This window comes from Gopherus flavomarginatus, chromosome 2 (assembly GCF_025201925.1).
Source record: "Gopherus flavomarginatus isolate rGopFla2 chromosome 2, rGopFla2.mat.asm, whole genome shotgun sequence".
Taxonomy (NCBI): domain Eukaryota; kingdom Metazoa; phylum Chordata; order Testudines; family Testudinidae; genus Gopherus; species Gopherus flavomarginatus.
The window spans coordinates 8,195,682-8,218,635 of record NC_066618.1 but is presented as its reverse complement, the minus strand read 5'-3'; the positions used below and the strand labels follow the sequence as shown (position 1 = coordinate 8,218,635).

The window sequence follows — 22,954 nt, the reverse complement described above, 5'->3', positions numbered from 1 at the left end:
TGAAGCCTTGTCCTGAAATGGTCCAGTTGACAGCAAGTCCTTTTCCCCATGGCAGGTTGGTGCTAACCACAGGCACTGAGAGTAAATGTGGGGCTATTTTAGGCACCTGCTAGGCGTGAAGAGGCACAGAAACTAGGCTGTGAGCACAGGGAAGTCTGCATGTGATGACCATCTTCTTAGATTTCATTTGTACTGAACCTAAGATTTTCAGGGCTGAGCACATGAGCTTGAACTAAGGGGTTAAGGCCAAAATCCTCAAAGGCATGCCCTCAATGGGAGTTAGGCACCTAAACGCCATTGAGGATCTAGGCCTAAGACCCATAGCTGGCAGCTATAGCAGACTCTTATCCTCTGTGGATCAGGCACAGAGGGGAATCTATAACACACACTGGGAAGTAGGGAGCTGCAATGTTGAACCCAGTTCACCTGAGGTTCTTCTTGCCGTTCACCTAGGATTTTCAGGGGTGGAGGGGGGTGGAAGGAAATGTTTTTAGGGGTTCAATAAAATGAAACTGCATGGCCTTACTGTTCTCCCAGCTTCGTTGTTGTGCCTGTTCATGGCTGACCGAGCATCTGGCCTGTTCTCCCGGGCATCCGCAAACTCTCGAGACACCATGGTCCCAAACTCCACGTCTTCACTGCAGCCTCCCCATTTCCAGCCTTCCCCGGGGGGTCCCTTGTGGCGAGTATCGCAGCCGCAGATGGTGGCTGAGCCCTCGGCGCAGGATCTGGTCACCGCAAAAGCAACACCAGCGGAGGCGATGGCGTGGACGAAGGCCGACTCCCTGGTAGCTGTGGAAGAGGGAAGGATGCAGGGATCTGTTACTGAGTGGTGAACATGAGTGATCTTTCCTAACGGAATGACATGAGCACCTCCTCTGAAGAACACAGTAGCAGGCTAGGAAACCCGCCTCCTGATGTAAGTATCCCATTTCCAGGCAGGGCCATTTCCAGAACTAAAAGACACAATGAATCAGGGTTGGACCTGATTCAACACCCACTGAAGTCAGTGGAAAGCCTCCATCCAATGGACTTTGGATCAGGCTCTAGTAAGCAAAAGGCCAAATGAGACACTCTTGAGTTGCAGCATACAGCATTGATTCAGGTACATATAGACTGGGCCCCAATCACCCCTGGAGAAGGAGAGACCTCTCTGCTGCCAGACTCCACTTTCTGGCAATGGGACCAAGGCCAGATAAACCACACATTTTTCAGAGCCCTGTGACTAGCCCAGGCTTTTCAGGGCTGTGCAAATGGCATGGCTGGTTCCATAGCATGTTGGGGACTGCTGATGGTTGGCAGCTGGGAAAACACCAGGACTGCCTGCTATTCCAGCAGTCTGCTTCCCTCACCATGCATACCAAGTGTCATCCTCCTCATCTTGCCTTGAAACACACTCTTTCAGCTACCCGACCAGCACACCCAAATGCTGCGTCCAATACACTGCATCTTATAGAATCATAGAAATGTAGGGCTGGAAGAGACCTCGAGAAGTCATCCAGTCCAGCCCCCTCTGCTGAGGCAGGGCCGAGTATTTCTAGACCATCCCTGACAGATGTTTGTCCAACTTGTTCTTAAAAAACTCCAGTGACGGGGATTCCATAGCCTCCCTTAGAAGCCTATTTCAGAGTTTAACTTCCCTTATAGTTAGAAAGCTTTTCCTGGTATCTAACCTAAATCTTCCTTACTGCAGATTAAGCCTATCATTTCTTGTCCCACCTTCAGTGGACTTGGAGAACAATTGATCACAGTCCTCTTTATAACAGCTCGTACTATAGCTGAAGACTGTTATCAGGTTGCCCCTCAGTCTTCTTTTCTCAAGACTAAACACGCCCAATTTTTTAACCTTTCCTCAGAGGTCAGGTTTTCTAAACCTTTGATCAATTTGGTTGCTCTTCTCTGGACTCTCAACAATTTCTCTGCATCTTCCCTAACGTATGGCACCCAGAGGTGGACACAGTGCTCCAGCTGAAGCCTCACCAGTGCCAAGTACAGTGGACAATTACCTCCCATGTCTTATGTACGACACTCTTGTTAATATGCCACAGAATGATATGAGCCTTTTCTTTTGCAGATGCATCACACTGTTCACTCTCATTCAATTTGTGATCCACTGTAACCCCCAGATCTTTTTCAGCAGTACTACCAACTAGCCATTTATTGCTCAGTCTGTAGTTGTGCATTTGAGTTTTCATTCCTAAGTGAAGTACTTTGCATTTGTCTTTACTGAATTTCATCTGTTGAATTCAGACCAATTCTCTGCATTGTCAACGTTATTTTAAATTCGAATCCTGTCCTTCAGCGTGAATACATCTAACTTACCTAAATATTCTTTAACCTGTTCTTTCCCTCTTTTGGCTTGCATTCCTTCCCCTTTGTTGTTAATTCTAATTGTGTTGTGTATCTGAACATCATTAACATTTTTCATGAAAATTGTAGCAAAATAGGCATTCAATTCATTAGCCTTCTTAATGTCATCCATAATAACTCTCCTTCTCTGCTAAGTAGAGGAACTACATTTTTTTAGTTTTTCTCTTGCTCCTAATATATTTAAATAACCTCTTCTTGTTGCCTTTATGTCCCTTGCTAGGTGTAACTCATTTTGTGACTTAGCCTATCTGATTTTGTCATTACATGGTTGTCCCATTCTTTTGTACTCATCCTTCGCAATTCATCTATGTTTCCACTGTCTGTAGTATTCCCTTTTGATTTTGAGGTCATTAAAGAGTTCCAGATGGAGCCATATTACCCTCTTACTGTGCTTCCTATCTTTCTATCGCATCAGAATAGTTTGCAGTTATACCTTCAAAACTGCCTCCTTGAGAAACTGACAGCTTTCCTGAACAACTTTTTCCCTTAGATTTTCTTCCCATGGGATCTTACCTATCAGTTCTCTGCATTTGTTGAGGTCTGAAGTCCATTGTCCTTATTCTGCTGCTCTCGCTCCCGCCTTTCCTTAGAATCATGAAATCTATCATTTAATGAACACTTTCATCCAAATTGCCTTCCACCTTCAGATTTGCTACCAATTCCTCCCTGTTGATCAGAATCAAGTCTAAAATGACTGTCCCTCTTATAACGTCCTCTGTTTTCTGAAACATACATTTTTCCTTAATACATTCTAAGAATATACTGGACATTTTGTGTTTTGCCATATTACTTTTCTAACAGATGACTGGGTAGCTAAAGTCATCCATTATTACCAGGTTTTGTGTTTTGGATATTTCTGTTATGTGTTCTAGAAATGCCTTATCCACCTCCTCTTCCTGATTAGTGGTCTCTAGTAGATCCCTACCCTGACCTCACCCCTATTCTTTACCCCTTTTATGTTTACCCAGAGAATTTCAACTGGTCTGCCCCTCACCTCCTTCTGGACCTCAGAACAAGTGTATATATTCTTGATATACAACACAACACTTCATAGCCTGCTTGTCCTTCCTGAACAAGCTATACCTCTGTGTACCAACAGTCCAGTCATGAGACTTATCCCACCATGCCTGTAATGCCAAGTAAATCATACTTGAGCATATGTATTAATACTTCCAGTTCTTCCTGTTTATTCCTCAAACTTATGTGCACTTGAAGGTTTGTCTATTTGCCCAATTCAGTGCCATGTCCCTGAGCTGCCCTAAAAGGATTGTTTTCGTGTCCGACTCTTCAGCTAGGAACGTTGGCGGCAATTTTTTTAGCCTTTGGCTGGGTCAACTGAAAGGGATTGTGATCATGAGGTTCAGTGGCTAGGTCTCTGGGAAGACCTTTATTGAGCCCTAACTAGAGTGGCTGGAGAACAATTCCACTACATGGCAGGTTTCACATTTTGCTTTCTTTCCACACTGGAAGGATGCAAAACTTCTCAAATGTCTTTGTGAAATGGAAGAGAGTTGGAACATCCAGCTTTGGATCAGAAAGTTCAGGTTCCCAATTCAGGTCTTTCTCTCTCTTTGGAAGTGACCAGAAAGCCCGCCCTCGACCTCAGAAACCTTCCCGTCAGATTCGATACGCCTCCATGAAACCCAATGGAACAGCATTTTTTGACAAAAAACATTTAATCAGAAAGGGCCCAACTGGCTCTAGCTATAACTGTTGGGAAAACACAGATCAGTCACGATACTGTATTTGTAAAGGGTCTCCAGCCTCCTGGACACCCTTTACAAATCTCCCTAACAAGCTAACTCTTTGTCTATGCAATACCAGTTATCCAAACAAATTTGGTGTCACCCATGTTGTTTGGATAACCAGGATCATGCTGTAATACAAATATAGCCATAGAAGCAGATTTTCAGTTGGTTTAAATTGGTGTAGATCCATTGACTTCAATGCCTCAATGCGATATTTACATCAGCTGATGATCTGGCTGGATAACTTTACTCATTGGTTGTTGTTTTTTTAACCAGATTTCGTGGACCTTAGTCTATTCTGATTGTTATGAATGGGAACATATGGCTTTAACTTCTGGCTGCTCAATCAGTTATTTGCACTTAGTAATATGGAGAGTATTTAACAAGCCATGTCAAAACCCTAACATGTTCTCCGGACAGAAACCAATGAATATTGCGTGCTAACAGAGAGGTCCTGACTAGCTTGAATACTTGAGCAAGAACCTGTGCATTGGCTCTCTTCTTTGGGAAGGCTACCAAATTCATATACAAATAAAACAGCATGCAGGAAATTACAAGCAAAAGATGTGAGCAATGTCCTGGAGCACAACTTCAGCATGCTTATAAAGGTTAGTAAGTCACTGAGTGCATACAAGTAAGGGAGATGATACTTTTATTCAGGCATGTGTAACTCTGACAGACCCTGGTCATTGGCAGGCAGGATCGAACCTGGGACGCCTGGAGCTAAATGCATGAGCTAAAAGACACATGGCCCTTAGCTAAGCTGTACAGCAGACTCATTAATCTGTTAGCGGTCTTGGTGTCACAGCACCATACCCACATGCGTTTATGTTACACATGCACAGAAACTCTTCAGCTCTGGAGATATTTTTTATTTTTTTCCTTAACAATAACTTCATATTTTATATAACACTTCTCATATGGAAAGATCCCAGCGCACCTTACAAACCATACATGTAGGGGTTGCTCAACTGACCGTGAAATTCAGCTGCCTCTAGGGTGGACCATATCAGCTGTTTAACTGCATGCAACAGGAAGTGAACAGCATGGTAACCAATTGTAACTATGTGGGAAATTGAGTCAGGCAGAATGTAGTTGAAATCTGGCCCAGAGCACTGAGGTTAACAATCCTACTCTTGAGATAATGCCAGTGGATCTTTTAATGATGACGTGCGATTGAGGCACTGGATTTGCATCTCATCTCTCACCCCTAACTTTAGGCTGGGACATTGGGCTCAATATTGATGCAGATAGAAGAGTGCCATCTAGTGAATCACTTCCTGCAGCATATTTGGTCTGAGAACCTTCATCCAATTACTAAGCAGACCTGAACCCGGTTGAGCTTTGGAGAGCTCACCAGGTCATAGCCCCAGGCAGTGTGGCTGCAGGAATGGAGAAGGAGTGCATAGAGATATAGATAAGCAGAAGGAAAGCATGCACTTGTAATGGAAATGAGGGGTTATTAAGGTGCCATATAAAAATGCAAGAAACTTAGTAAAAGATAAGAGGAGAGTGCAATGCATTTGTCAGCAAACCTCATTCCTCTCTGGGTGGTTCTGGTAGCAGGAGACAGGCAGCTCGTTACAACATGAAGAGGGCTTCTGGAAAGTCAGCTGGCAGGAGAAGGTTAATGGGGATGTAGGCTTAAGAGCGTTTTAACTACTGTTTATCCCTGCAGCAGCAGGTCGCTGAGTCTCTGGCTTCTGCACATTAAAATCTCATATTGCTTACAGTGGTGGCTGAGATTTTCAAAAGTGATTTTGTAATTTTGTCTGCTGCAATCTTTTAAGTGCTTAATTTTAGACTATTTGATGGGGGCTGAGTCTCAGAGGGTGGGCACTCAGCACTTTCTGAAAGTCAGGGCCCTCAAAGATGTCTGAAACTGGGCCCCTAAGATGTATGCACTCGAAATCACTAGCCACTTTTGAAATTCTTGTCCATAGTATCTTGAGGTTCTATGCGGCAGAACTTCCCAGCTGCACGTTCCATGCAGGACATTTCTGATCCAGCCAGAGACATGTGGACAGAGGGAGAAAATGATACTATCAGCAGGGAGAATTAAGGAAGACTAGGAGTCAGGAGACGTGAGGTTTTATTTCCAGCTCTTATGCAGACTTCCTATGTGACCTTGAGCAAGTCACCTAATCTCTCTCTGTCCCTCAGCTTCCTTATCTGGAACACAGCGGACAATCATACTTATCTCCCAGGGAGTTTGCAAGGCTAAATTTGTTGATGTTTGTAGAGTGCCTTGGATGGAAGATGCAAAGTATTGTTACAGCTCAGTGTTGACTGGAGCGATGGTAAAACCGGAGGAATAACAGTAAAGTTATCTAGTCTCTTTAAAAAGAAAGAGATGAGGAGTAACCTGATGTGAACATGAGATTGGAGGCCTGGTCTATACTGAGGAGGGAAGAGGGGGTTGATCTAAGTTACACAACTTCATCTACATGAATAAGAAGTCGACGTACTTAAATCTACTCACCTCAGTGTCTTTACCGCGGTGAGTCGACTGCTGACACCCCCCTGTTGACTCCGCCTGTGCCTCTCACTCCAGTGGAGTACCGGAGTCAACAGAAGAGCGCTCGGAGGTCAATTTATTGCGTCTAGATTAGATACGATAAATTGACCCCCGCTGGATCAATCGCTGCCCACCGATCTGGCGGGTAGCGTAGACAAGCCCTGAATAATCCGTGAAAAAGGGAATGTGAGAGAAACTGACATGGGGATGGTTGGTGATCTTCCTGAGAGTAAGTTAATGAGAAGTATATTGTTGTGGCCTACTAGGAATTTCAAATTGTCACTGTGCTTTGTGCTGTAGATGCTCTGAACATCACAGCAGTAGTGAGGATCAAAAACAGATTATCCTGCCTTAAACTCCTTCAGCTTTCACACTAAAAGGCCTATGACACACAGTAGATCAGTACTGATTCCACATAGTAGAGGACAGTGGTAACAGTGTCGCTCTTACATATACAACCAAGTAGCCAGTTGGCTACAGACAATATTATATCCCATTGAAAAGCGACCTATGGAGCAGTCAAGGGTCTCATTAAAAGGAGATTTATAATATTTAATATCTGTCATATACTGTTAATAGCCTAAGTGACTTGGGCACCTTACTCTCCTTGACTTCCAATGGGAGAGGACTTAGGTTCCTAAGTGACTGAAGCATTATTGGAAACGTTACCCCCTCCCCTTAATTTAAGTACTTCAATAAAAGGGAATCGACCACAACCCTTGGTAAGTGGGTCTAAAGATTTAAGAAGCCTCAATATTAACGATTAAATATAAATTGGGTGAGCAAGAGCTAGAGATTGACTCAATAGCCAAGTGGTTTGCTCCTTCACCAGGGAGTTCGGAGAGTTAAGTTCACATCCTGCTTCACTGAATAGCTAATTAATTGTGCAAAAAGTAGAACGGCTGCATCAGGAGAGACTGAAAACCCTGAGCCCGGAATATCCAACAGTTGGGTGGTGGGAGATCTGGGGTCCAGTCCCAGCTCCCAGGCAGGCAGAGTGGGGATTTGAAAACAGGGCCCCAGCATCCCAGTTGTGTGTCCTAACCACTGGGGAGGGGGGTCTTGCCTTTATACCCCCCCCTCGGTTTTACATGGGTAAAGGCTGATCTGTCGTAGGCACCTAACCCCAGGACAGGGGTCCCGGCTGAGGATCCCGACCGGAGACAGTCATCTCCCTCTGGCCTGTCAGTCAGGTGCCTAAGCCCCAGATCAAAGGGCGTTAGGTCCCTTTGAGGATCTGGGTCCTCAGCCCTACCCCTTTCCTCTGTATTTCACTCCTGGCTAGTTTAGGGGGCTCCCTGCTCAGCATACTGGCTTCTGAGAATCCCTTTATGAGGTGCCTAACCCCCCCAACCAATGCACCGGGTGCCTAACTCAAGGCTGTGAATTTGACTGGTGGCAGGGCACCTAGGAGTTAGCTGTTGCAGCACCTAAGCACCCTTTGTGAATCTAGCCCTTGGTAGCTTAGCTTCAGTGATAGAGGTCACTGCTGGAGGTTGGAGTCTCAAATCCTGCTGCTTAGTGCATCTCAAATGCTGCACAGGCTTAGGGGATTTTAGGCAGGAAAAGTCCCTGAGAAATGGACAGACACAAAATGAAACAGAATGATTGGTGCCCCATGCACCAGTGCCTCCTGTTCTCTGCCTGTGGCATACCATCGGTGAGTCTTCTGCTGGCTGTAATACTTTGGTCAAATTCTGGCTGTTGGAACCCTATACAACTGTACAACATAGTGTCCGGATTTAGTTGGAAATGACCCAAGTGATGGGGCTTTCACCCCCTCCTTTGGGAAGCTGTTTCACGGTATAAAAGGTATAAAAAAAAACCATAGTCCTCTGTCATCAGAATAACTCCATGGACCAGTTCAAATCAATAGGCTCCGCAGATGCTGTTTTAAATGGAGGGGCCGTTGAATGTATTCACATTCTTGTTATTTATCTGTAGCAGCAAACAAGATTGGTACCTCATTGTGCTAGGCATGGGTAGTGGGTGAATGCGCCACTGGGGGAGGCTAGCCCACGGCCCCTTTCCCTCTGCCCGAGGCCCTGCCCCTCCTCTTCCACCCTCCCAAGCCACTGGCTCTCCTGCATGCCCCCAGCCCCAGCATTCTGGGATGGGTGGTGTGGCCAGAGCACCCCTGCCCCGGAGCGCTGGGTGAGTGACGCAGCTGGAGCACCCCCAGCTCCAGCCCCAGAAAGCTGGGCGAGCGGCGTGGTCCCAGTGCCCCCAGCACTGGGCGGATGGGTGGTGTTGGGCCTTGTATTCACCGGCCCCAGCCTGCCTGCCCCATCCTCTTGGCTGGCCACTGAAGAGCAGGAAGGGACTGGAAGCAGGCAGGAGGGGGCCTGGAAGTCGAGCATGGGCAGGGCCATGCTGAACTGTTTGGGAAGACACAGCCTTCCCCTGCCTATGCTATCTGCCTAGTGTTGCCAACCCTCCAGGTTTGGCCTGGAGTCTCCAGCAATTAAAAATTAATCTTGAATTAAAGATTATGTCATGTGATTAAATGTCCAGGAATATGTCCAACCAAAATTGGCAACCCTGTACCCACTGTCTATAGTGCTAGGCACCGTACAAACACATAGTGAGAGACAGGCCCTGTCCCAGAGCTTGCAGTTAAAACAGAGGAGACAAATGGCGGCGGGGGCTGGGAGAGGAGAGGGGAGGGCAGGGAAGGGAGAGAAGCAGAGGCCCACGGAGTTGAGGTGATTTGCCGAAGGTCTCACAGTTGACAAGTGGCAGAGATGGGTATAGAATCCTGAGTCCTAGCCTTTAAATAACAGGATTGCCAACAAATGATTGAAACCACTCCATCTGCAGTGGGGTTCTTGATTTCCCACTGGCAGGTTAACACTCATCCACTTTCCCTCTCACCCCAGCTGTATACATACTCTGAAAGGCTTGCCAAGTTCGAGACTGATATTAGGTTTTTCTTGTTCAAGTGTCAGAAAATTCTAGGGATCGTTGAACACAAATGCTGACAACTCAGTAACTAGGTTCCACTAATGGACAGTCAATTTGGAATTGATACAGGGAAACACAGGGCCAATGCAATCCATTAGGTGACCAAGGTGGTCGCCTAGGGTGCTAGCATTTGGGGGGGGCATTTTGGGTCCTTCGGCGGTGACCGCAGTGGCCGGATCTTCGACCACCCCAGTCATCGTCGGCATTTAGGCGGAGGGACCTGGGACGGGGGGCACGGGGAGGGCCGCCTGCAGCAAGTAAGGGGGTGATTGGCGCTGCAAGCCTGGGAGGCAGGAGAAGTGGAGCGGCGACTGCGTGCTCAGGGAGGAGGTGAAGCAGTGGTAAGCTGGGGCGGGGAGCTGCTGCACGGCTCCCTGGGCCAGGGGAAGCTGCTGTGGGTGGGGGCTGCCTCAGGGCAGAGGGGGGAGGGGGGCGCAAGGTGGAAGTTTCGCTTAGGGCGCGAAACATCCTTGCACCCGCCCTGGGGAAACACAGGACTCCTTTAGGCAGGGTATAGACAGGCTATGGAACTCTGCTGCAGGGAGTTATCAAGTGACGCATAGTGGCTAGATTTTTAGAAGGTCTTTGACTAGATGATTTCTATGCACCGACAACATTTGTAGCCAGATGGACTTGTCCCATGATACATCTAATGCTTAAGCATTCTGAAAATGATAAATATTTTTACTAGGAAATAGCCTGTAATTTGTAATTGTGCCGAACACAAATACTGACCATCTACCAAGGATGTAGAGGAGAGTGTTTGGGTGGAAGGATCAACGCAAGGGAGCAGGCTGAGGGATGCATGTGTGAGGATCTCTCCTAACGAAGAAGCATAGCTGCTGTGATCTATGAGCATAGTTCAGTGTCCTGACCTGTGACACCGCCAGTTCGTCCCTGTTTGTAGTTATGCAAGCTGATAAGGATAATCAAAGCTCAGGCTCCAGGGTGTGTAACTCTGTAGGGCTCTCAGAATGGAAATTCCCTCCTTCTTTCCCAAATACACTGTGGCATCACTAGCTAGGAACCCTGTGTGCTTCTTTTCTTCCTCTGAAGCATCTGGTGTCAGCCAGTGGTGACTTAGCTTCCGCGGCAGCATAGACATACCTGGACCCATAGTTTGATGTGGTTATAGGGAGCACTGGTTGGGAATATTCCGACACAGCTTTTTTGGTAGAAAAAGGCCAGTTCATCGAAAGTGAAACTGTTCACAGGAAACTGGGGCATTCAATGAATTTCTTGACTTGAAAAACGTTTGGTTAAACAAAAAGTTTTTAAATGGTCGAAACATCCCATTTTAACACTGTCTAAACAAACAGTTTCTGTTTTCCAGTTCCAAAGACTTTTGGTTTTGAATTTAAGCTAATTATACTCCAAAACGTTAAAAAAAAAAAAAGCTTAAAATTCAAAACAAAATGTTTCAATTGCCCTGAACCAAATTCTTTTCTGGATTTTCAGTTCACAACATTTTTTGAAATTTTGACTTCTCAGCTTGATGCGGCATGTGAAAAATTATTGAAATCCTGACATTTTTCACAGGATGAGAAAAACGTTTTCCTTCCAGCTCTCATTATAACAAATGTTAGTCTAATAGATCTGTGAGGAATTTTTAAAATGTGCCATTACATGCAAGGTTTGTGCAGTTTTGTGAGTGGAGAAACTGAGGCACGGGAGGTAAGTGACTCACCCGGGTTTCTCTTCTGTAGTTGCAGGCAACAGGATATTGCAGTTGTTGGGCTCTGATCCTCCTGTCACCCTCCAAATACATAGGTCTACAGTAGAATGTGTCAGCTTGATTTTCTACTCAGATTATTTTTACACTAGTGCAACATGATTTGCTTCGTGAATCCTAGAAAGGTAGAACTAGAAAAGACCTCAAGAAATCAGCAAGTTCATGCCCCAAGGATCAAGTAAACCTAGACCATCCCGGACAGGTGTTTGTCCAACCTGTTCTTAAAAACCTCCGACGACGGGGATGCAACAACCTCTGTTGGAAGCCTATTTCAGAGCTTAACTAACCTTACAGTTAGAAAGTTTTTCCTGATATCTAACCCACATCTCCTTTACTGCAGATTAAGCCCATTACTTCATGTCCCACCTTCAGTGGATATGGAGAACAATTCATCACAGTCCTCTTTATAACAGCTCTTAAAATATTTGACGACTGTTATCAGTTCTTTGCTCAGTCTTCTTTTCCAAGACTAAACGTGCCCAACTTTTTAACCTTTCCTCCTACATCAGGTTTTCTAAACCTTTGATCATTTTGTTGTTCTTCTCTGAACTCTCTCCAGTGTGTCCAAATCCTTCCTAAAGTGTGGTGCCCACTAGTGGACATGGTACTCCAGCTGAGGCCTCACCAGTGCTGAGTAGAGCCAGACAATTACCGCCCAGACCTTATGTAAGACACTCTTGTTAACACTCCGCTGAATATCAGCCTTTTTAAACCTGCATCACATTGTTGACTCATGTTCAATTTGTGATCCATTATAACCCCCAGATCTCTTCAGCGGTCCTATCACCTAGACAGTGGGTCCCCATTTTGTAGTTATTCATTGGATTTTTCCTTCCTAAATCAAGTCCTTTGCACTCATCAATTGTCTTGTTCATTTCAGACCAATTGTCCAATTTGTCAAGGTCATTTTGAATTTCTAATCCTGTCCTCCGAAGTGCTTGCAACCCCTCCCAGAGTGGTGTCACCTGCAGATTGTATAAACATACTCTCCGCTCCATTATCCAAGTCATTCATGAAAATATTGAATAGCACTGAACCCAGGACTGAGCCCTGCGGGACACCACTAGAGATGCCCTCTTGTTTTCACAGTGAACCGTTGATACTAACTCTTGACGTACACTCGTTCAACCAGCTTTGCACCCATCACATAGTGATTTCATCTAGACCTCATTTCCCCGATTTGCCTGTGAGCATGCCATGTGGGATTGTCAAAGCCTTACTACAATCAATGGCTTCAGTGGCTTTAATCCTGATTTACACCAGTGTGAGTGAGTAAGGAATGTGGGCCAGTGAATTTACTTACATTTTTCTTAGTCTGAACGGGATGAGGGATCACAAGCAAATATCTGAGGGGTCTAAACTATCTCAAGAGCTCTTCCCCCGGCAACCCCTTCCACAGCTTGGGCGAGCAGTCAAAAGCTTGTTTTCTAAATACCAATGAATCATGTTGTCTTGATTTCAGGCACTTGGGCTAAGCACACTCAGCCAGGAACCCACAGACTTCACTGCCTTGATTCATAGATTCTAGGATGGGAAGGGACCTCGAGAGGTCATCGAGTGCAGTCCCCTGCCCTCATGGCAGGACCAAATACTCTAGACCATCCCGGATTACTGTAACTCTTGGACCAAACACATCCCTGATAAAACTCTATTGACTTCAATTCCTCCTCCCTAACTGCAGGGAGGATGGAGAGAGGCGGGAAGGACTGTACCTCTAAAAGTCAGCTATGGAAAGTAAGTAGAAAGGGAGATAAGGAGTCTAATACCTGGACTAGAGACAATGAATTGCTTTCTTGCTCTCCTGCTATCTCTAGGTCTATGTTCAAAAAGGATGGCTGAAGTAATCTCTGCTGTACAAAACTCATTGATATTATGGTGATGGGTGGCCTATAATTACCCTAATAGATTGCTGGTCATATAGGCTGGGCGTGGATTAATTGGTAGGGAGAGAAACGAACTGAGTGGAGTTACACCCAGCTCGAGGAAAATACTTTAGGTTGGTTTACCTGGAGGTGGGCTCCTTTGTTGCTACAATTAAATGGGACATGATGAAACAGACACTCAGCTCAGCCAATATTTGGTTTCCAACGTTTCCAATATTTTCCCCATCAGCAAAGTCAGGCTCACCGCAGCTGTGACACCTTCAGGATCTTCCACCTTTAGGGTGGGAACAGCTTTTCACCTGCCCTTCAGCCTGTGAGCACACCTCCCGTGCGTGTGGAGCTGCATGCCAAGGACTTCTCTGTCTGTTTCAGCTTTCTGGGATGTTATCCGAGCTTGATAGCTTGCCAATATTTAATCGCTCTGATTGCCAAACTATCTGTTTTTGTGTAATCATAATTCCTTTTAACATTTCTTCTCCATCCTCCCTTCCCCCAGGGAAAATGTGTCCTAGTCTCTGAGATACGTCCCTCAATTTGATCATTGTCGGACAAAGGGAGACGTTAAGGCCAATGGTTAGAGCCCCTAACCAGTAGTCAGGGCTCCTGACTTCCATCAAGGACTCTGCGTCCCCTCCTGACTGAACAGCCCATGAAGACTGAACTCTTTTCTCATGCCTAGAGGTCAGTGTGGAGGTGAGGAAGGTTGTACGGCTGCAGTCTGAGCTTGGCTGGTCTGTGGATAAATGGAAAGACTGGAGCCTCTAGGGATGTTAAAGAAACCCTACATATAAAGCATGGGACACATCAGCTCCTCACAGTCGAGGTTCTGGCTTGATTGTGTTTTCAGATGACTTAGTGCTCTCCATTTACCTCTGAAAGTCGAGCTGTTCCTTACTCATCTGGATTTCCATTTCCTAACAGGAAACAATTTCCTATTAAACCTATTTGCACCATCTAAATTTTGCTCCATGTGTCAAGCTGTGACAACACTCGCAGGCCCGATTCACGTTTACACTAAGGCCACTTTATACTACTATGTGCTTCCCTTTACCCTGCCGGAATGATAGAAAAGTGGCCCTAGTATAAACCAGAATCAGGCTGTTACATGCCTAGCTCTTAGCACTAGGGCTATTACTCGCATACACCTGGTGATAGACAGAGCTATACTCAGAGATCAAAATGGGAAGGTGCCCCCCTTTTTTTAGATTCAATAAGAAAGCCAGAGGGTGCTAGTGAACAACCAAATCCTGTTGCCGCCAAAGTCAACGGCCAAACTCCCATTAGCTTCAGTCAGAGCAAGATTTGGCCTCAGATTCCCCAAAACCTCATTGAAAACTTGCTGCATTTTGGAGCTCCGTTCTGATACCTTCACTCAAGTTGCATAGCACTGTCCTCCTGGAGTAGTCGCACTGGTTTCAATAGCAGTAGTACAGGAGTAAGCTACTACTGACCATAAGGGATGAGTATCTACCCCTTAGTTACTAAGGGCCAGATCTGCAAAGATAATTAGGTGCCTATGTCTCACTAATGTCCCTAAATACCTAAAAACTCACACCCTAAATTCTCAATCCTGAAAGTTTGAGCAGACCCGTACACCCATCTGGAGTCCCATCAAAGCTAACAGGTCTCCATATGGGTGCAGGGATCCCTCCATGGAGATTGCACATTATGTGTCATGCCTTCCCACGGGAATGCTCATTTGAGCCTCGGTGCTTGGTTTGTCTGATGAATGCATCTCTCTGAGGCACTAAATGTTGCCTGGGATATTGATCAGTGGACTCACAAGTATATTCATTGTGGGAGCTAAGGAAGGGGGAAAGAGAAACAGCCCGACTGTCAAAAGGGCTGCACAGTTAAGCCCTGGTCTTGCAATCGTATGCTTGCGTGGAGCTCTGCATGGGTGGGCCCACTGGCAGGATCAGTGCCCTAATCTGCAAACATGGAAGTGTCAACTGTGTGCCCAAAGTCAGCAGCTGATTCCACACTATACTTTTACAGCATCTAGCTTAAGGATTTTTACCCTTTTAAAAATCAGGCCCCAAAGTGCAAAGGCTCATGAGAATAATAATGACAAGCTAACCAGGCTTTTTCATATTTTAACAGAAAGGTTGGGTTTGGGGGCCGTCTGAGTGTTGGATGAGGTTCTTGTTCTTTCAGAACCAGTGTGCTAGTACCAACACAGCCCCGTGAAGGTGAGAGGGTATAAAAAGACATTTGATCAGACAAACAGGTGATTGGGGCACATTTATGAAGCAAGCAATTCCCGCCAGGGAAGGCGAAGGTGATCCACATAAGAGGGAGTATTGGATTGACAGCAGTTGGATTAAGGTGGCTTTATGAGACCCTGTAGGCCAAGTTCTTCTAAAAGGTCTGTGGGTTGGTTTGTTTTATTGCACGCAGGAGACATATTGTAAATTCCAGTCCGGCATTAGGGAGTCAGAATGTTTGTTGCATTAAAGCAGGAACGTCCTCGTTTTTAGACACTGTGAGCGTTCACAAGTCTGGCTGCAATTGACAAGAGCAGTGGCTGATCAGCACCTCCAAAAATCAAAACAATTTGCTCTCATGCGAAAATGATGGGTCAAGACCTGGAATGCTCTAGCTAATTACCTACTGTCAAAATAGCCTGCGATAAACATAGGTAACCTGACTCACTGGATGGAGGTAGACCAGTAGAAGGGGGCTGGGTATATGTTACTATATTGTTCCTACAGAGGAAAAAAAATCTATCTATCTATCTATCTATCTATCTATCTATCTATCTATCTATCTATCTATCCCCATACAGCCTCTCTATCTATCTATCTATCTAGTTTGAAACCCTTTTAATCTAACCCCCTTAAATGTATTATTTAAAACCTCTTAAATTTTGTTTATATCGCCATGCACAATTTGCTTACCCCAAAACTCCACCAGTTATTTAACTCCTGCTTTACCCAATGATTCAATGTCCCTGGAATGTTTTAGAGAAAGGGGTTGTGTGCATATGTCTGTATCTGCGAATAGCAGAGATACAGTATGTCCATTGTGACAAGACAAGAATCTTTAATTAAAGAGGGCTCGGAAGGCGAAAAAGTGCTGCAGGAATCACTGGGTGAGACTCTCTCTGGCCTGTGGGATGCAGGAGGTCAGACTAGATGATCATAATGGTCCCCTTTGCCCTTAAAAGCACTATGAACACCAGTTCTGCTGGTCAGTGGGATAGCCAGGGAAAAAATTGTATTCTGTGATCAGAAGCAACCTCCTCTAACAAAAGGATCGCCCTAGCCCACCTGAGAATGGAATGTGAGGCTCCATCCAACTGGCCTGATCGCTTTTGACAGCCCCCCTCGACACTGCCTGGTTGGTATGGCAAATAGTCCTTATTACCTGCTGGGGTGAATGAATCCCCTTTTGTGCTGGCACTGTCACGCTGCATTAGACTGACAATGGCCCCAGATATTTTATATGAAATTCGCCCTCACTAGTGATTAGCTAGGACCAACTAAGTCATAGCAACCTAGAACTATGCATTGGCCGGGCCCCGTTGTCGACCGAAAGGGAAATCCCTATTCAAATGGTTTAATAAAACAATCTAAAGGGCGTGTGAATCGTGAAAAGCATTTTCACTTTTCTCTTTAGCTTAATCTCATGGTCGCTGGGATATTGTGCTCAGAGCAGTCCCCAGCAGGGTGCGGGCTAAGGTCCCCCATCAGCCCTTTTTACAGCCTCCTTTTCTGCGAGTTAATGATATACCGGTGTGATTGCCTGCCGCAGCAAGAAGCAACACGCATTTGATGAAAAGGATGGCCCTCCTAACACATCCTAAATGGTAACAATTTCTCATCCAGAGGTCGCAGGTCATAACCTGGATTTTGTGACACCGCCCAGCTCCTTTTCAAAGCCTGGTTAAAGCTGCAGGCTGCTCCGAGACCCTGAGGCACTCACACAAAGTTAGCTGAAGGTTCCCTCTCCACTTGAAGCACAATTTTAAGGTTCAGAAGCAATTGGATTGCTCAGTTTTTGGGACCCAACCTAGAGTTTGCTCCTCTTTTCCCCTCCCCACATTTGGACCCACCCAGGTTGCAAGGCAGAGAAAGGGAGAGAGACCTTTGGCTGCTCGGAGGATAATCCCATGCTCCTTGTATATTTAGAGGGCTAGCTGCTGCGCCCCCTGCACCAGGCTGAGTAGCCCGGCTTGGCATGCAGTGTTCATGCAGTGGGGGCTAGGGTGGAAGGCAAACTCTGTTCCAAACTGTGGGCTGGCAACAGAGCTGGTGCTGTTATCGCAGCTGAGGGTTTTAGTCCCTGCCACTCCTGTGCCCGCATTCCACGGGGCAGCATAACCAGCTCGCAGTAGGAGTGCATCGAGCCAGCCCTGTCTCTGTTCCTTCCTATTTCAGCTCCAAACGTCTGCTTTTGGCAGGGGATGGATTGGCCTTCGCAGCATGCAGATGATGCAGGCCTCTGGCATGAGCTCCCCAGATCCTCACCCCCATGCAGAGTGGAGCTGCTGAATCTGGGACTTTCCATGGTTGAGTGCAATTCATTTAAATGGCTGCAGAATCACCCCCCCCCCCACACACACACTTTTATTTAGGTCCCTTCTGTCATTCCCTAACCCCAGCGTGGGGAGTGGGGAAAGGCAGGTGCTGCGGGAGCATCAGAAGGTTTAGATCAGGCTGGGTGCTTGTCCATCCTTTACCTAAACAGCAGAACCCTTTGTGTCTGCAAATTGAGATGGGAAATCCCCAGGGAACAAGCCCGCTCATGAAATCTCCTGCAGCCTGGCTCCCTCTCTTTCCCCCGTCAGAGCTCAGAGGCACGGGAAAATGAATCAGAAGGGGAAAGTAATAAATGAACTTTTTCCAACCACCAGAAAAGTTTGGGCGACAAGTCGAAGCGGGAAGGTTCCCGTGAAGTTTAGTATTTCAATATTCTTAATGGATGCTCTTCTAACAGAAATGCTGTAGGAGGAACTCAGGAATCGCTGAGAGATATTGGAGGACGTGTGTCATGCAGGAGGCCAGAGTAGATGAACATAATGACCCTCCTTCTGGCATTAAAAATCTATGAATCTGAGTTATCCAGTCTGGTTTATGTCTCCTGGGGGATGCTTTTGAAAAGCAGTTCACTAGCTTTTGTTCTGGACGTGAGCAGTGTCTTTCCATTAGCGTTCTAGTAGGAATTGTTAGCAATTTGGGGCCGAGACTGTCTATTTTATTTTGTGAGTGTACAGAACCTAGCACAATACGGTCCTGATCTGTGATGGGAGCCTGTGGTGCTACTGTGATACAAATAAAATAACAATGATAGAGCTGGGCAAATATTGAAATGAAGGTTGCATGACCATGCCTTTGACTAAAACAGAGAAATCATGTTTACGGTGTTCGTGGCCCGTTTAAATTACTTTCTGCAAAATTAACGCTTGCAAAACGACTTTTGGAAAGTGTCACAAATGCTTGTGCAAATAGGCATTTGATGAATAATCAGGCTGGAACTGTTCCCAATCTCTGACAGGTCTTTAGCATTCTTGAGTGTGCTTTCGTGGGCTTCAGAGTCGTCCAGGCAGGGTGGGGAAAAGATACCATGTGACTTAGGTTACAAATCACAGCACGTAACAGCCAACGAGAGGAAGGATGGTTTTGTGGTTTAGGCACTGGAGAGGAACTTGAGAGATCTGGATTCAGTTCCAGGCATGACCACACATTCCCTGTGTGACTTTGTGCCAGTCACCTAAATCTATCTGTGCCTCAGGTCTCCCAATCTGTGAAATGAATAATGATGATATTTCTCTACTTCCTGGCCGTAAGGTGAGGGGAAGTTCCTTGGTAGTGGCGTGCTCAGATACGAAAAAGATGGAGGCCACAGAAGTAATTAGCCATAGAAATGGCAAACACTCAAAGCACTAGCCATGGTGTATATAGTTCACAAGTAATCTATAGGTCAGAGGTTCCCCAACATTTTTTTATGGCGTAGCCTCTTGCAGATCAAGTTAGCTGCCCATGTATCCCTACCCATCTCATCACTGATTCTGTGTTTGTTCTTCCTAATACTACCTGTCTTTAGCCATCTGTCCATATTTCCCTCTTACAGATATGGTTATAGCATGGCGAATACAACCGAAAAAAACCCCAAAACCCTGACTAAATTCTGAGCTCACTTACACTGGCAGTTGCTGGGCAACTGAACCCACGCTGTATGGTGATTGGAGGTGAGGGCTCTGCATGTCAGGGTTTACATGGGTGGCTACTGACCCAGCTGGTGACCCCGGCCCCTCCTCTTGTGCCTTCTTCCCTTTTACCCCCCCTCCCAGCGGAGCCCAGAGTACCCCCACCCCAGTGCCAGGTGGCTGGGCGCTGCGGCCGCAGCACCCCCGGCCCTCCCAGCACCAAAGCGCCGGGCAGGCAGCACGGCCCCTGCGTCAGCCATCCTGAGTCCCCACAGCAGACTGGCCAACCCCAGCCCCAGCCCAAGCTCCAGCCCCAGCCAGCCTGGGCCAGGGCAGAGCACCTGGAACTGCAGGAAGGGACCTGGGGTGGAGCGTGAGCGGGGTCACATCGAGCTGTTTGGGGAGGCACAGCCTCCCCCAGCCTATGTTACCCACCACCCATTATCTGTGTTCTCACTGGTACATCTTGAAGTAAATTAACTACCGTATTTTATATAACAAATTCTCACAGAGTTTTAAAGCTTCATCAGAAGTAGCCTATTGGGAAAATTCAATAAATACAATTATTAATAAATAAAATCCATCATTACACAATTTCTCACGTGTACCCCCCAGAGATATCTCACGTACCCCCAGGAGTATGCATACCACAGTTTGGGAACCCCTGATAGGTTGAATATGTTCTTTGAATGATGAGCATATTAATAACAATCAAAGCATGTAAACAATTTGCAAACAGAAAATGGGGCTAAATTAATTGAATACGTTGCCAACAGTTTGCTCAGCTCTATTCTTAACCATCAGAGAGCAAATACCAGTGGGAGAGTACATGAAGAACTACATCTTCTGAATGCAGTCAAGCCACCAAACCAATCAGCTGAGCAATTGGTCTGAACCCAACCAAACCACCAATGAAAAGAACTCACACGGCTTCATCCTCTGCTGGAGAACATAGCAGGTCACCACTATGCACATCTGCTGCTGGTGCTTTTCACAGATCCAAAGCTTGGTCACACAGGCCCAGATTCCCAAAGGCATTTAGGTGTCTAATTCTCACTGAAATCAATGGGAGCTAGGCAACGAATACCTTTGAGGATCTGGGCCACAAATACCAGAGTTTCCAGAAAGCCTTCAACATACATTGTGACCAAAAAAACCCAACCTATGATGTTCTGAGAGACATTCCTCTAAAGCTACCAAACCTAGGGAGACATTTGCTCAGCATATTAACCACTGCAGCAGGGAAACCCATGGTAATGTAGCTCACAAGTGGAAAGCCTGCGTTTACAACTTGGCTAAGCTAAACAGGTGAAATACTAGATATGGTGCAGGTCATGGTTTGGAGTTAAACAGCCCCATACACAGGATGAGGAGGACGGGACCTTAGCCAGTGAGGTACTTGTAACACCTCAGAAAGAGCCTCACAAACAATGACATTAAACCAGAACTACCCAACATTGTGACAACACCTACGTATCCAAGCGTAACAATTCATGTTAACTCCCTTTGTGTATAAAAGCTCTAAACCAACTAACTGTGGAGCCCAATGCGTAACAAGAAGACACAAAATATTTAAGCATATAATTGTGTGAGACAATAGAACACCAAACACTTGTTTCCTTCTCATCTATATACAACAAGTATAGCATGCACAAAGCCAGTACATTCACCCGCAAACATTCTTAGGAATGGCCTCTTTGAATCACAAAACAAATACTGCTGAGATAAAGTTTGGTGCAAGTTGGATTTTGCCTTGCTCACAGGCCTCCTCTCAGCTCTGCTGCGGAAGAGGTGCTTCTGTTTGGCATGACAGTAGTGCAATCTGCATGCCAAGCCAATCCTGGTCCTCTCTGCTGAGACTGATAACATAGCTGCCATTTAGTGCTGGTTCTGTGATGCGGGCAAGTGCTCACAGGAGGTCCTTCAGGACTTGCTTGCATTGGGGCCTGCAGCCTGGACTGAGGCACCAGTTTGGGTCTGTTTAGGTCACCAAGGAGCTGCCAGATATAACAACTTCTTATCATTAGTGAGCAAGGCAGGATTTGAACCAGCAATCTAGGAACAAAGCCCTCAGTAGACCATGATGGCCTCATCCATCCACTCTTCCATAGCAGGAAATTGCTGCGCAAGCAAAGGATACCAAAACAAAAGTATAAGATTTCCAGACAATCCTTCATTCCTTTAAGGTCTTGTCCACACTATGAGGGTGGAGGGGGGGAGATCAATCTAAGTTATTCAACTTCAGCTATGTGGAAAAAAGATAATTGGAGATATACCTATATTCTAGAACTGGAAGGGATCCTGAAAGGTCATTGAGTCCAGCCCCTGCCTTCACTAGCAGGACCAAGTACTGATTTTGCCCCAGATCCCTAAGTGGCCCCCTCAAGGACTGAACTCACAATCCTGAATCTAGCAGTCCAATGCTCAAACCACTGAGCTATCCCTACCCCCTCTGAAGTTGATGTCTTAGATCTTCTTACCGCAGGGTCCACACTACACAATGTCAACTGGAAACACTCTCCTGTCAACTCCCCTTGCGCTTCTCATTCAGGTGGAGTACCAGAGTCGACAGGAGAGCAATCAGCGGTCGATTTAGCAGATCTTAGACCCGCTAAATTGACTGCTGATGCATTGATCATCGTGTGTCGAACCCCTGGTAAGTGTAGACAAGGCATTAGTCATAGCGAGCAGGTCTTACTGATCTTGGCCTTTGGTATTCATCACCCACAATCTGCCTTTACTTGAACTCTGAAGTGGGAGCACTGCCCATCTTCTAACTACAGATGCAGAACTATCTTTCCAAGTCCCGTAATGCATATGGTTTCCAACAGTGGTGGCCAACAGTGTGGTTGAACCTATGCTGCAAATGCTAAACGACTAACCTGGAGAACACTCAGGCTTGGTTCCCAGTTCCAACCCTAACCGAGGACGGGTTTTGTTGTTTAATGCAGGAACAAGGCCATGCACCCAGTCCTCCTACAACAGACATCTGGCAATTAAAGGCGTTCTGAAAGGAGCTGCTCAGTTCAGGCCTTTTCCTAGGTGGGGGACGCTTGACACGAGGGTGCTGGTGGGATGGAAAGACAGAGAACAGGATCCTCTGGGTGTTTATATCGAAAAGGAAATTTAGGGTCTGGCAGCTGTGTCCTGATTTTCACAGCTCTCTTGCGTCCTGCCAGATTAACCTACAGGATGCCAAGTAATAATAAAACTTTGCTGTTATGCAGCTCCCCCCTCCCAATCCATGGATCCAAATGATGTTAATTATTTGGCCTTGCAACATCCCTCAGAGGAAGGTATTATTATACCCTGGGTACGCTGACAAACAGAAGGTTTGCCCTAGATCACCCAAAAGGTTGGCAGAGACAAGACAGTGACTTTCTGACTCCCAGTCACTTTGTTCTTGGGGTCACTTTATTTTTGATCCCAAAGAACAAAACAGGAGAGGTCACTATAATAATACATAGTTCTTATACAGTGCTTTTCATGAGCAGATCTCAAAGCACTTTACAAAGCAGCTCAATAGCATCATAAAAGTGGTGAAAATGAGGCACAGAGAAGAGAAACAACTTGACCAGGGTCACTTAG

The 22,954-nt window shown here is 46.0% G+C and overlaps 1 protein-coding gene across 3 annotated transcripts in view; it reads right to left on the bottom strand.

The window, feature by feature from the left end:
• The window catches only part of WNT3A (Wnt family member 3A), a 179,187-nt gene that overhangs the window by 5,353 nt on the left and 150,880 nt on the right, over positions 1 to 22,954 (bottom strand). For all 3 annotated transcript variants that reach the window (XM_050942753.1, XM_050942751.1, XM_050942752.1), the window contains exon 3: positions 527 to 792. In XM_050942753.1, coding sequence (XP_050798710.1) covers positions 527 to 792 — 266 coding nt within the window. The remainder of the gene's footprint in view (positions 1 to 526; positions 793 to 22,954) is intronic.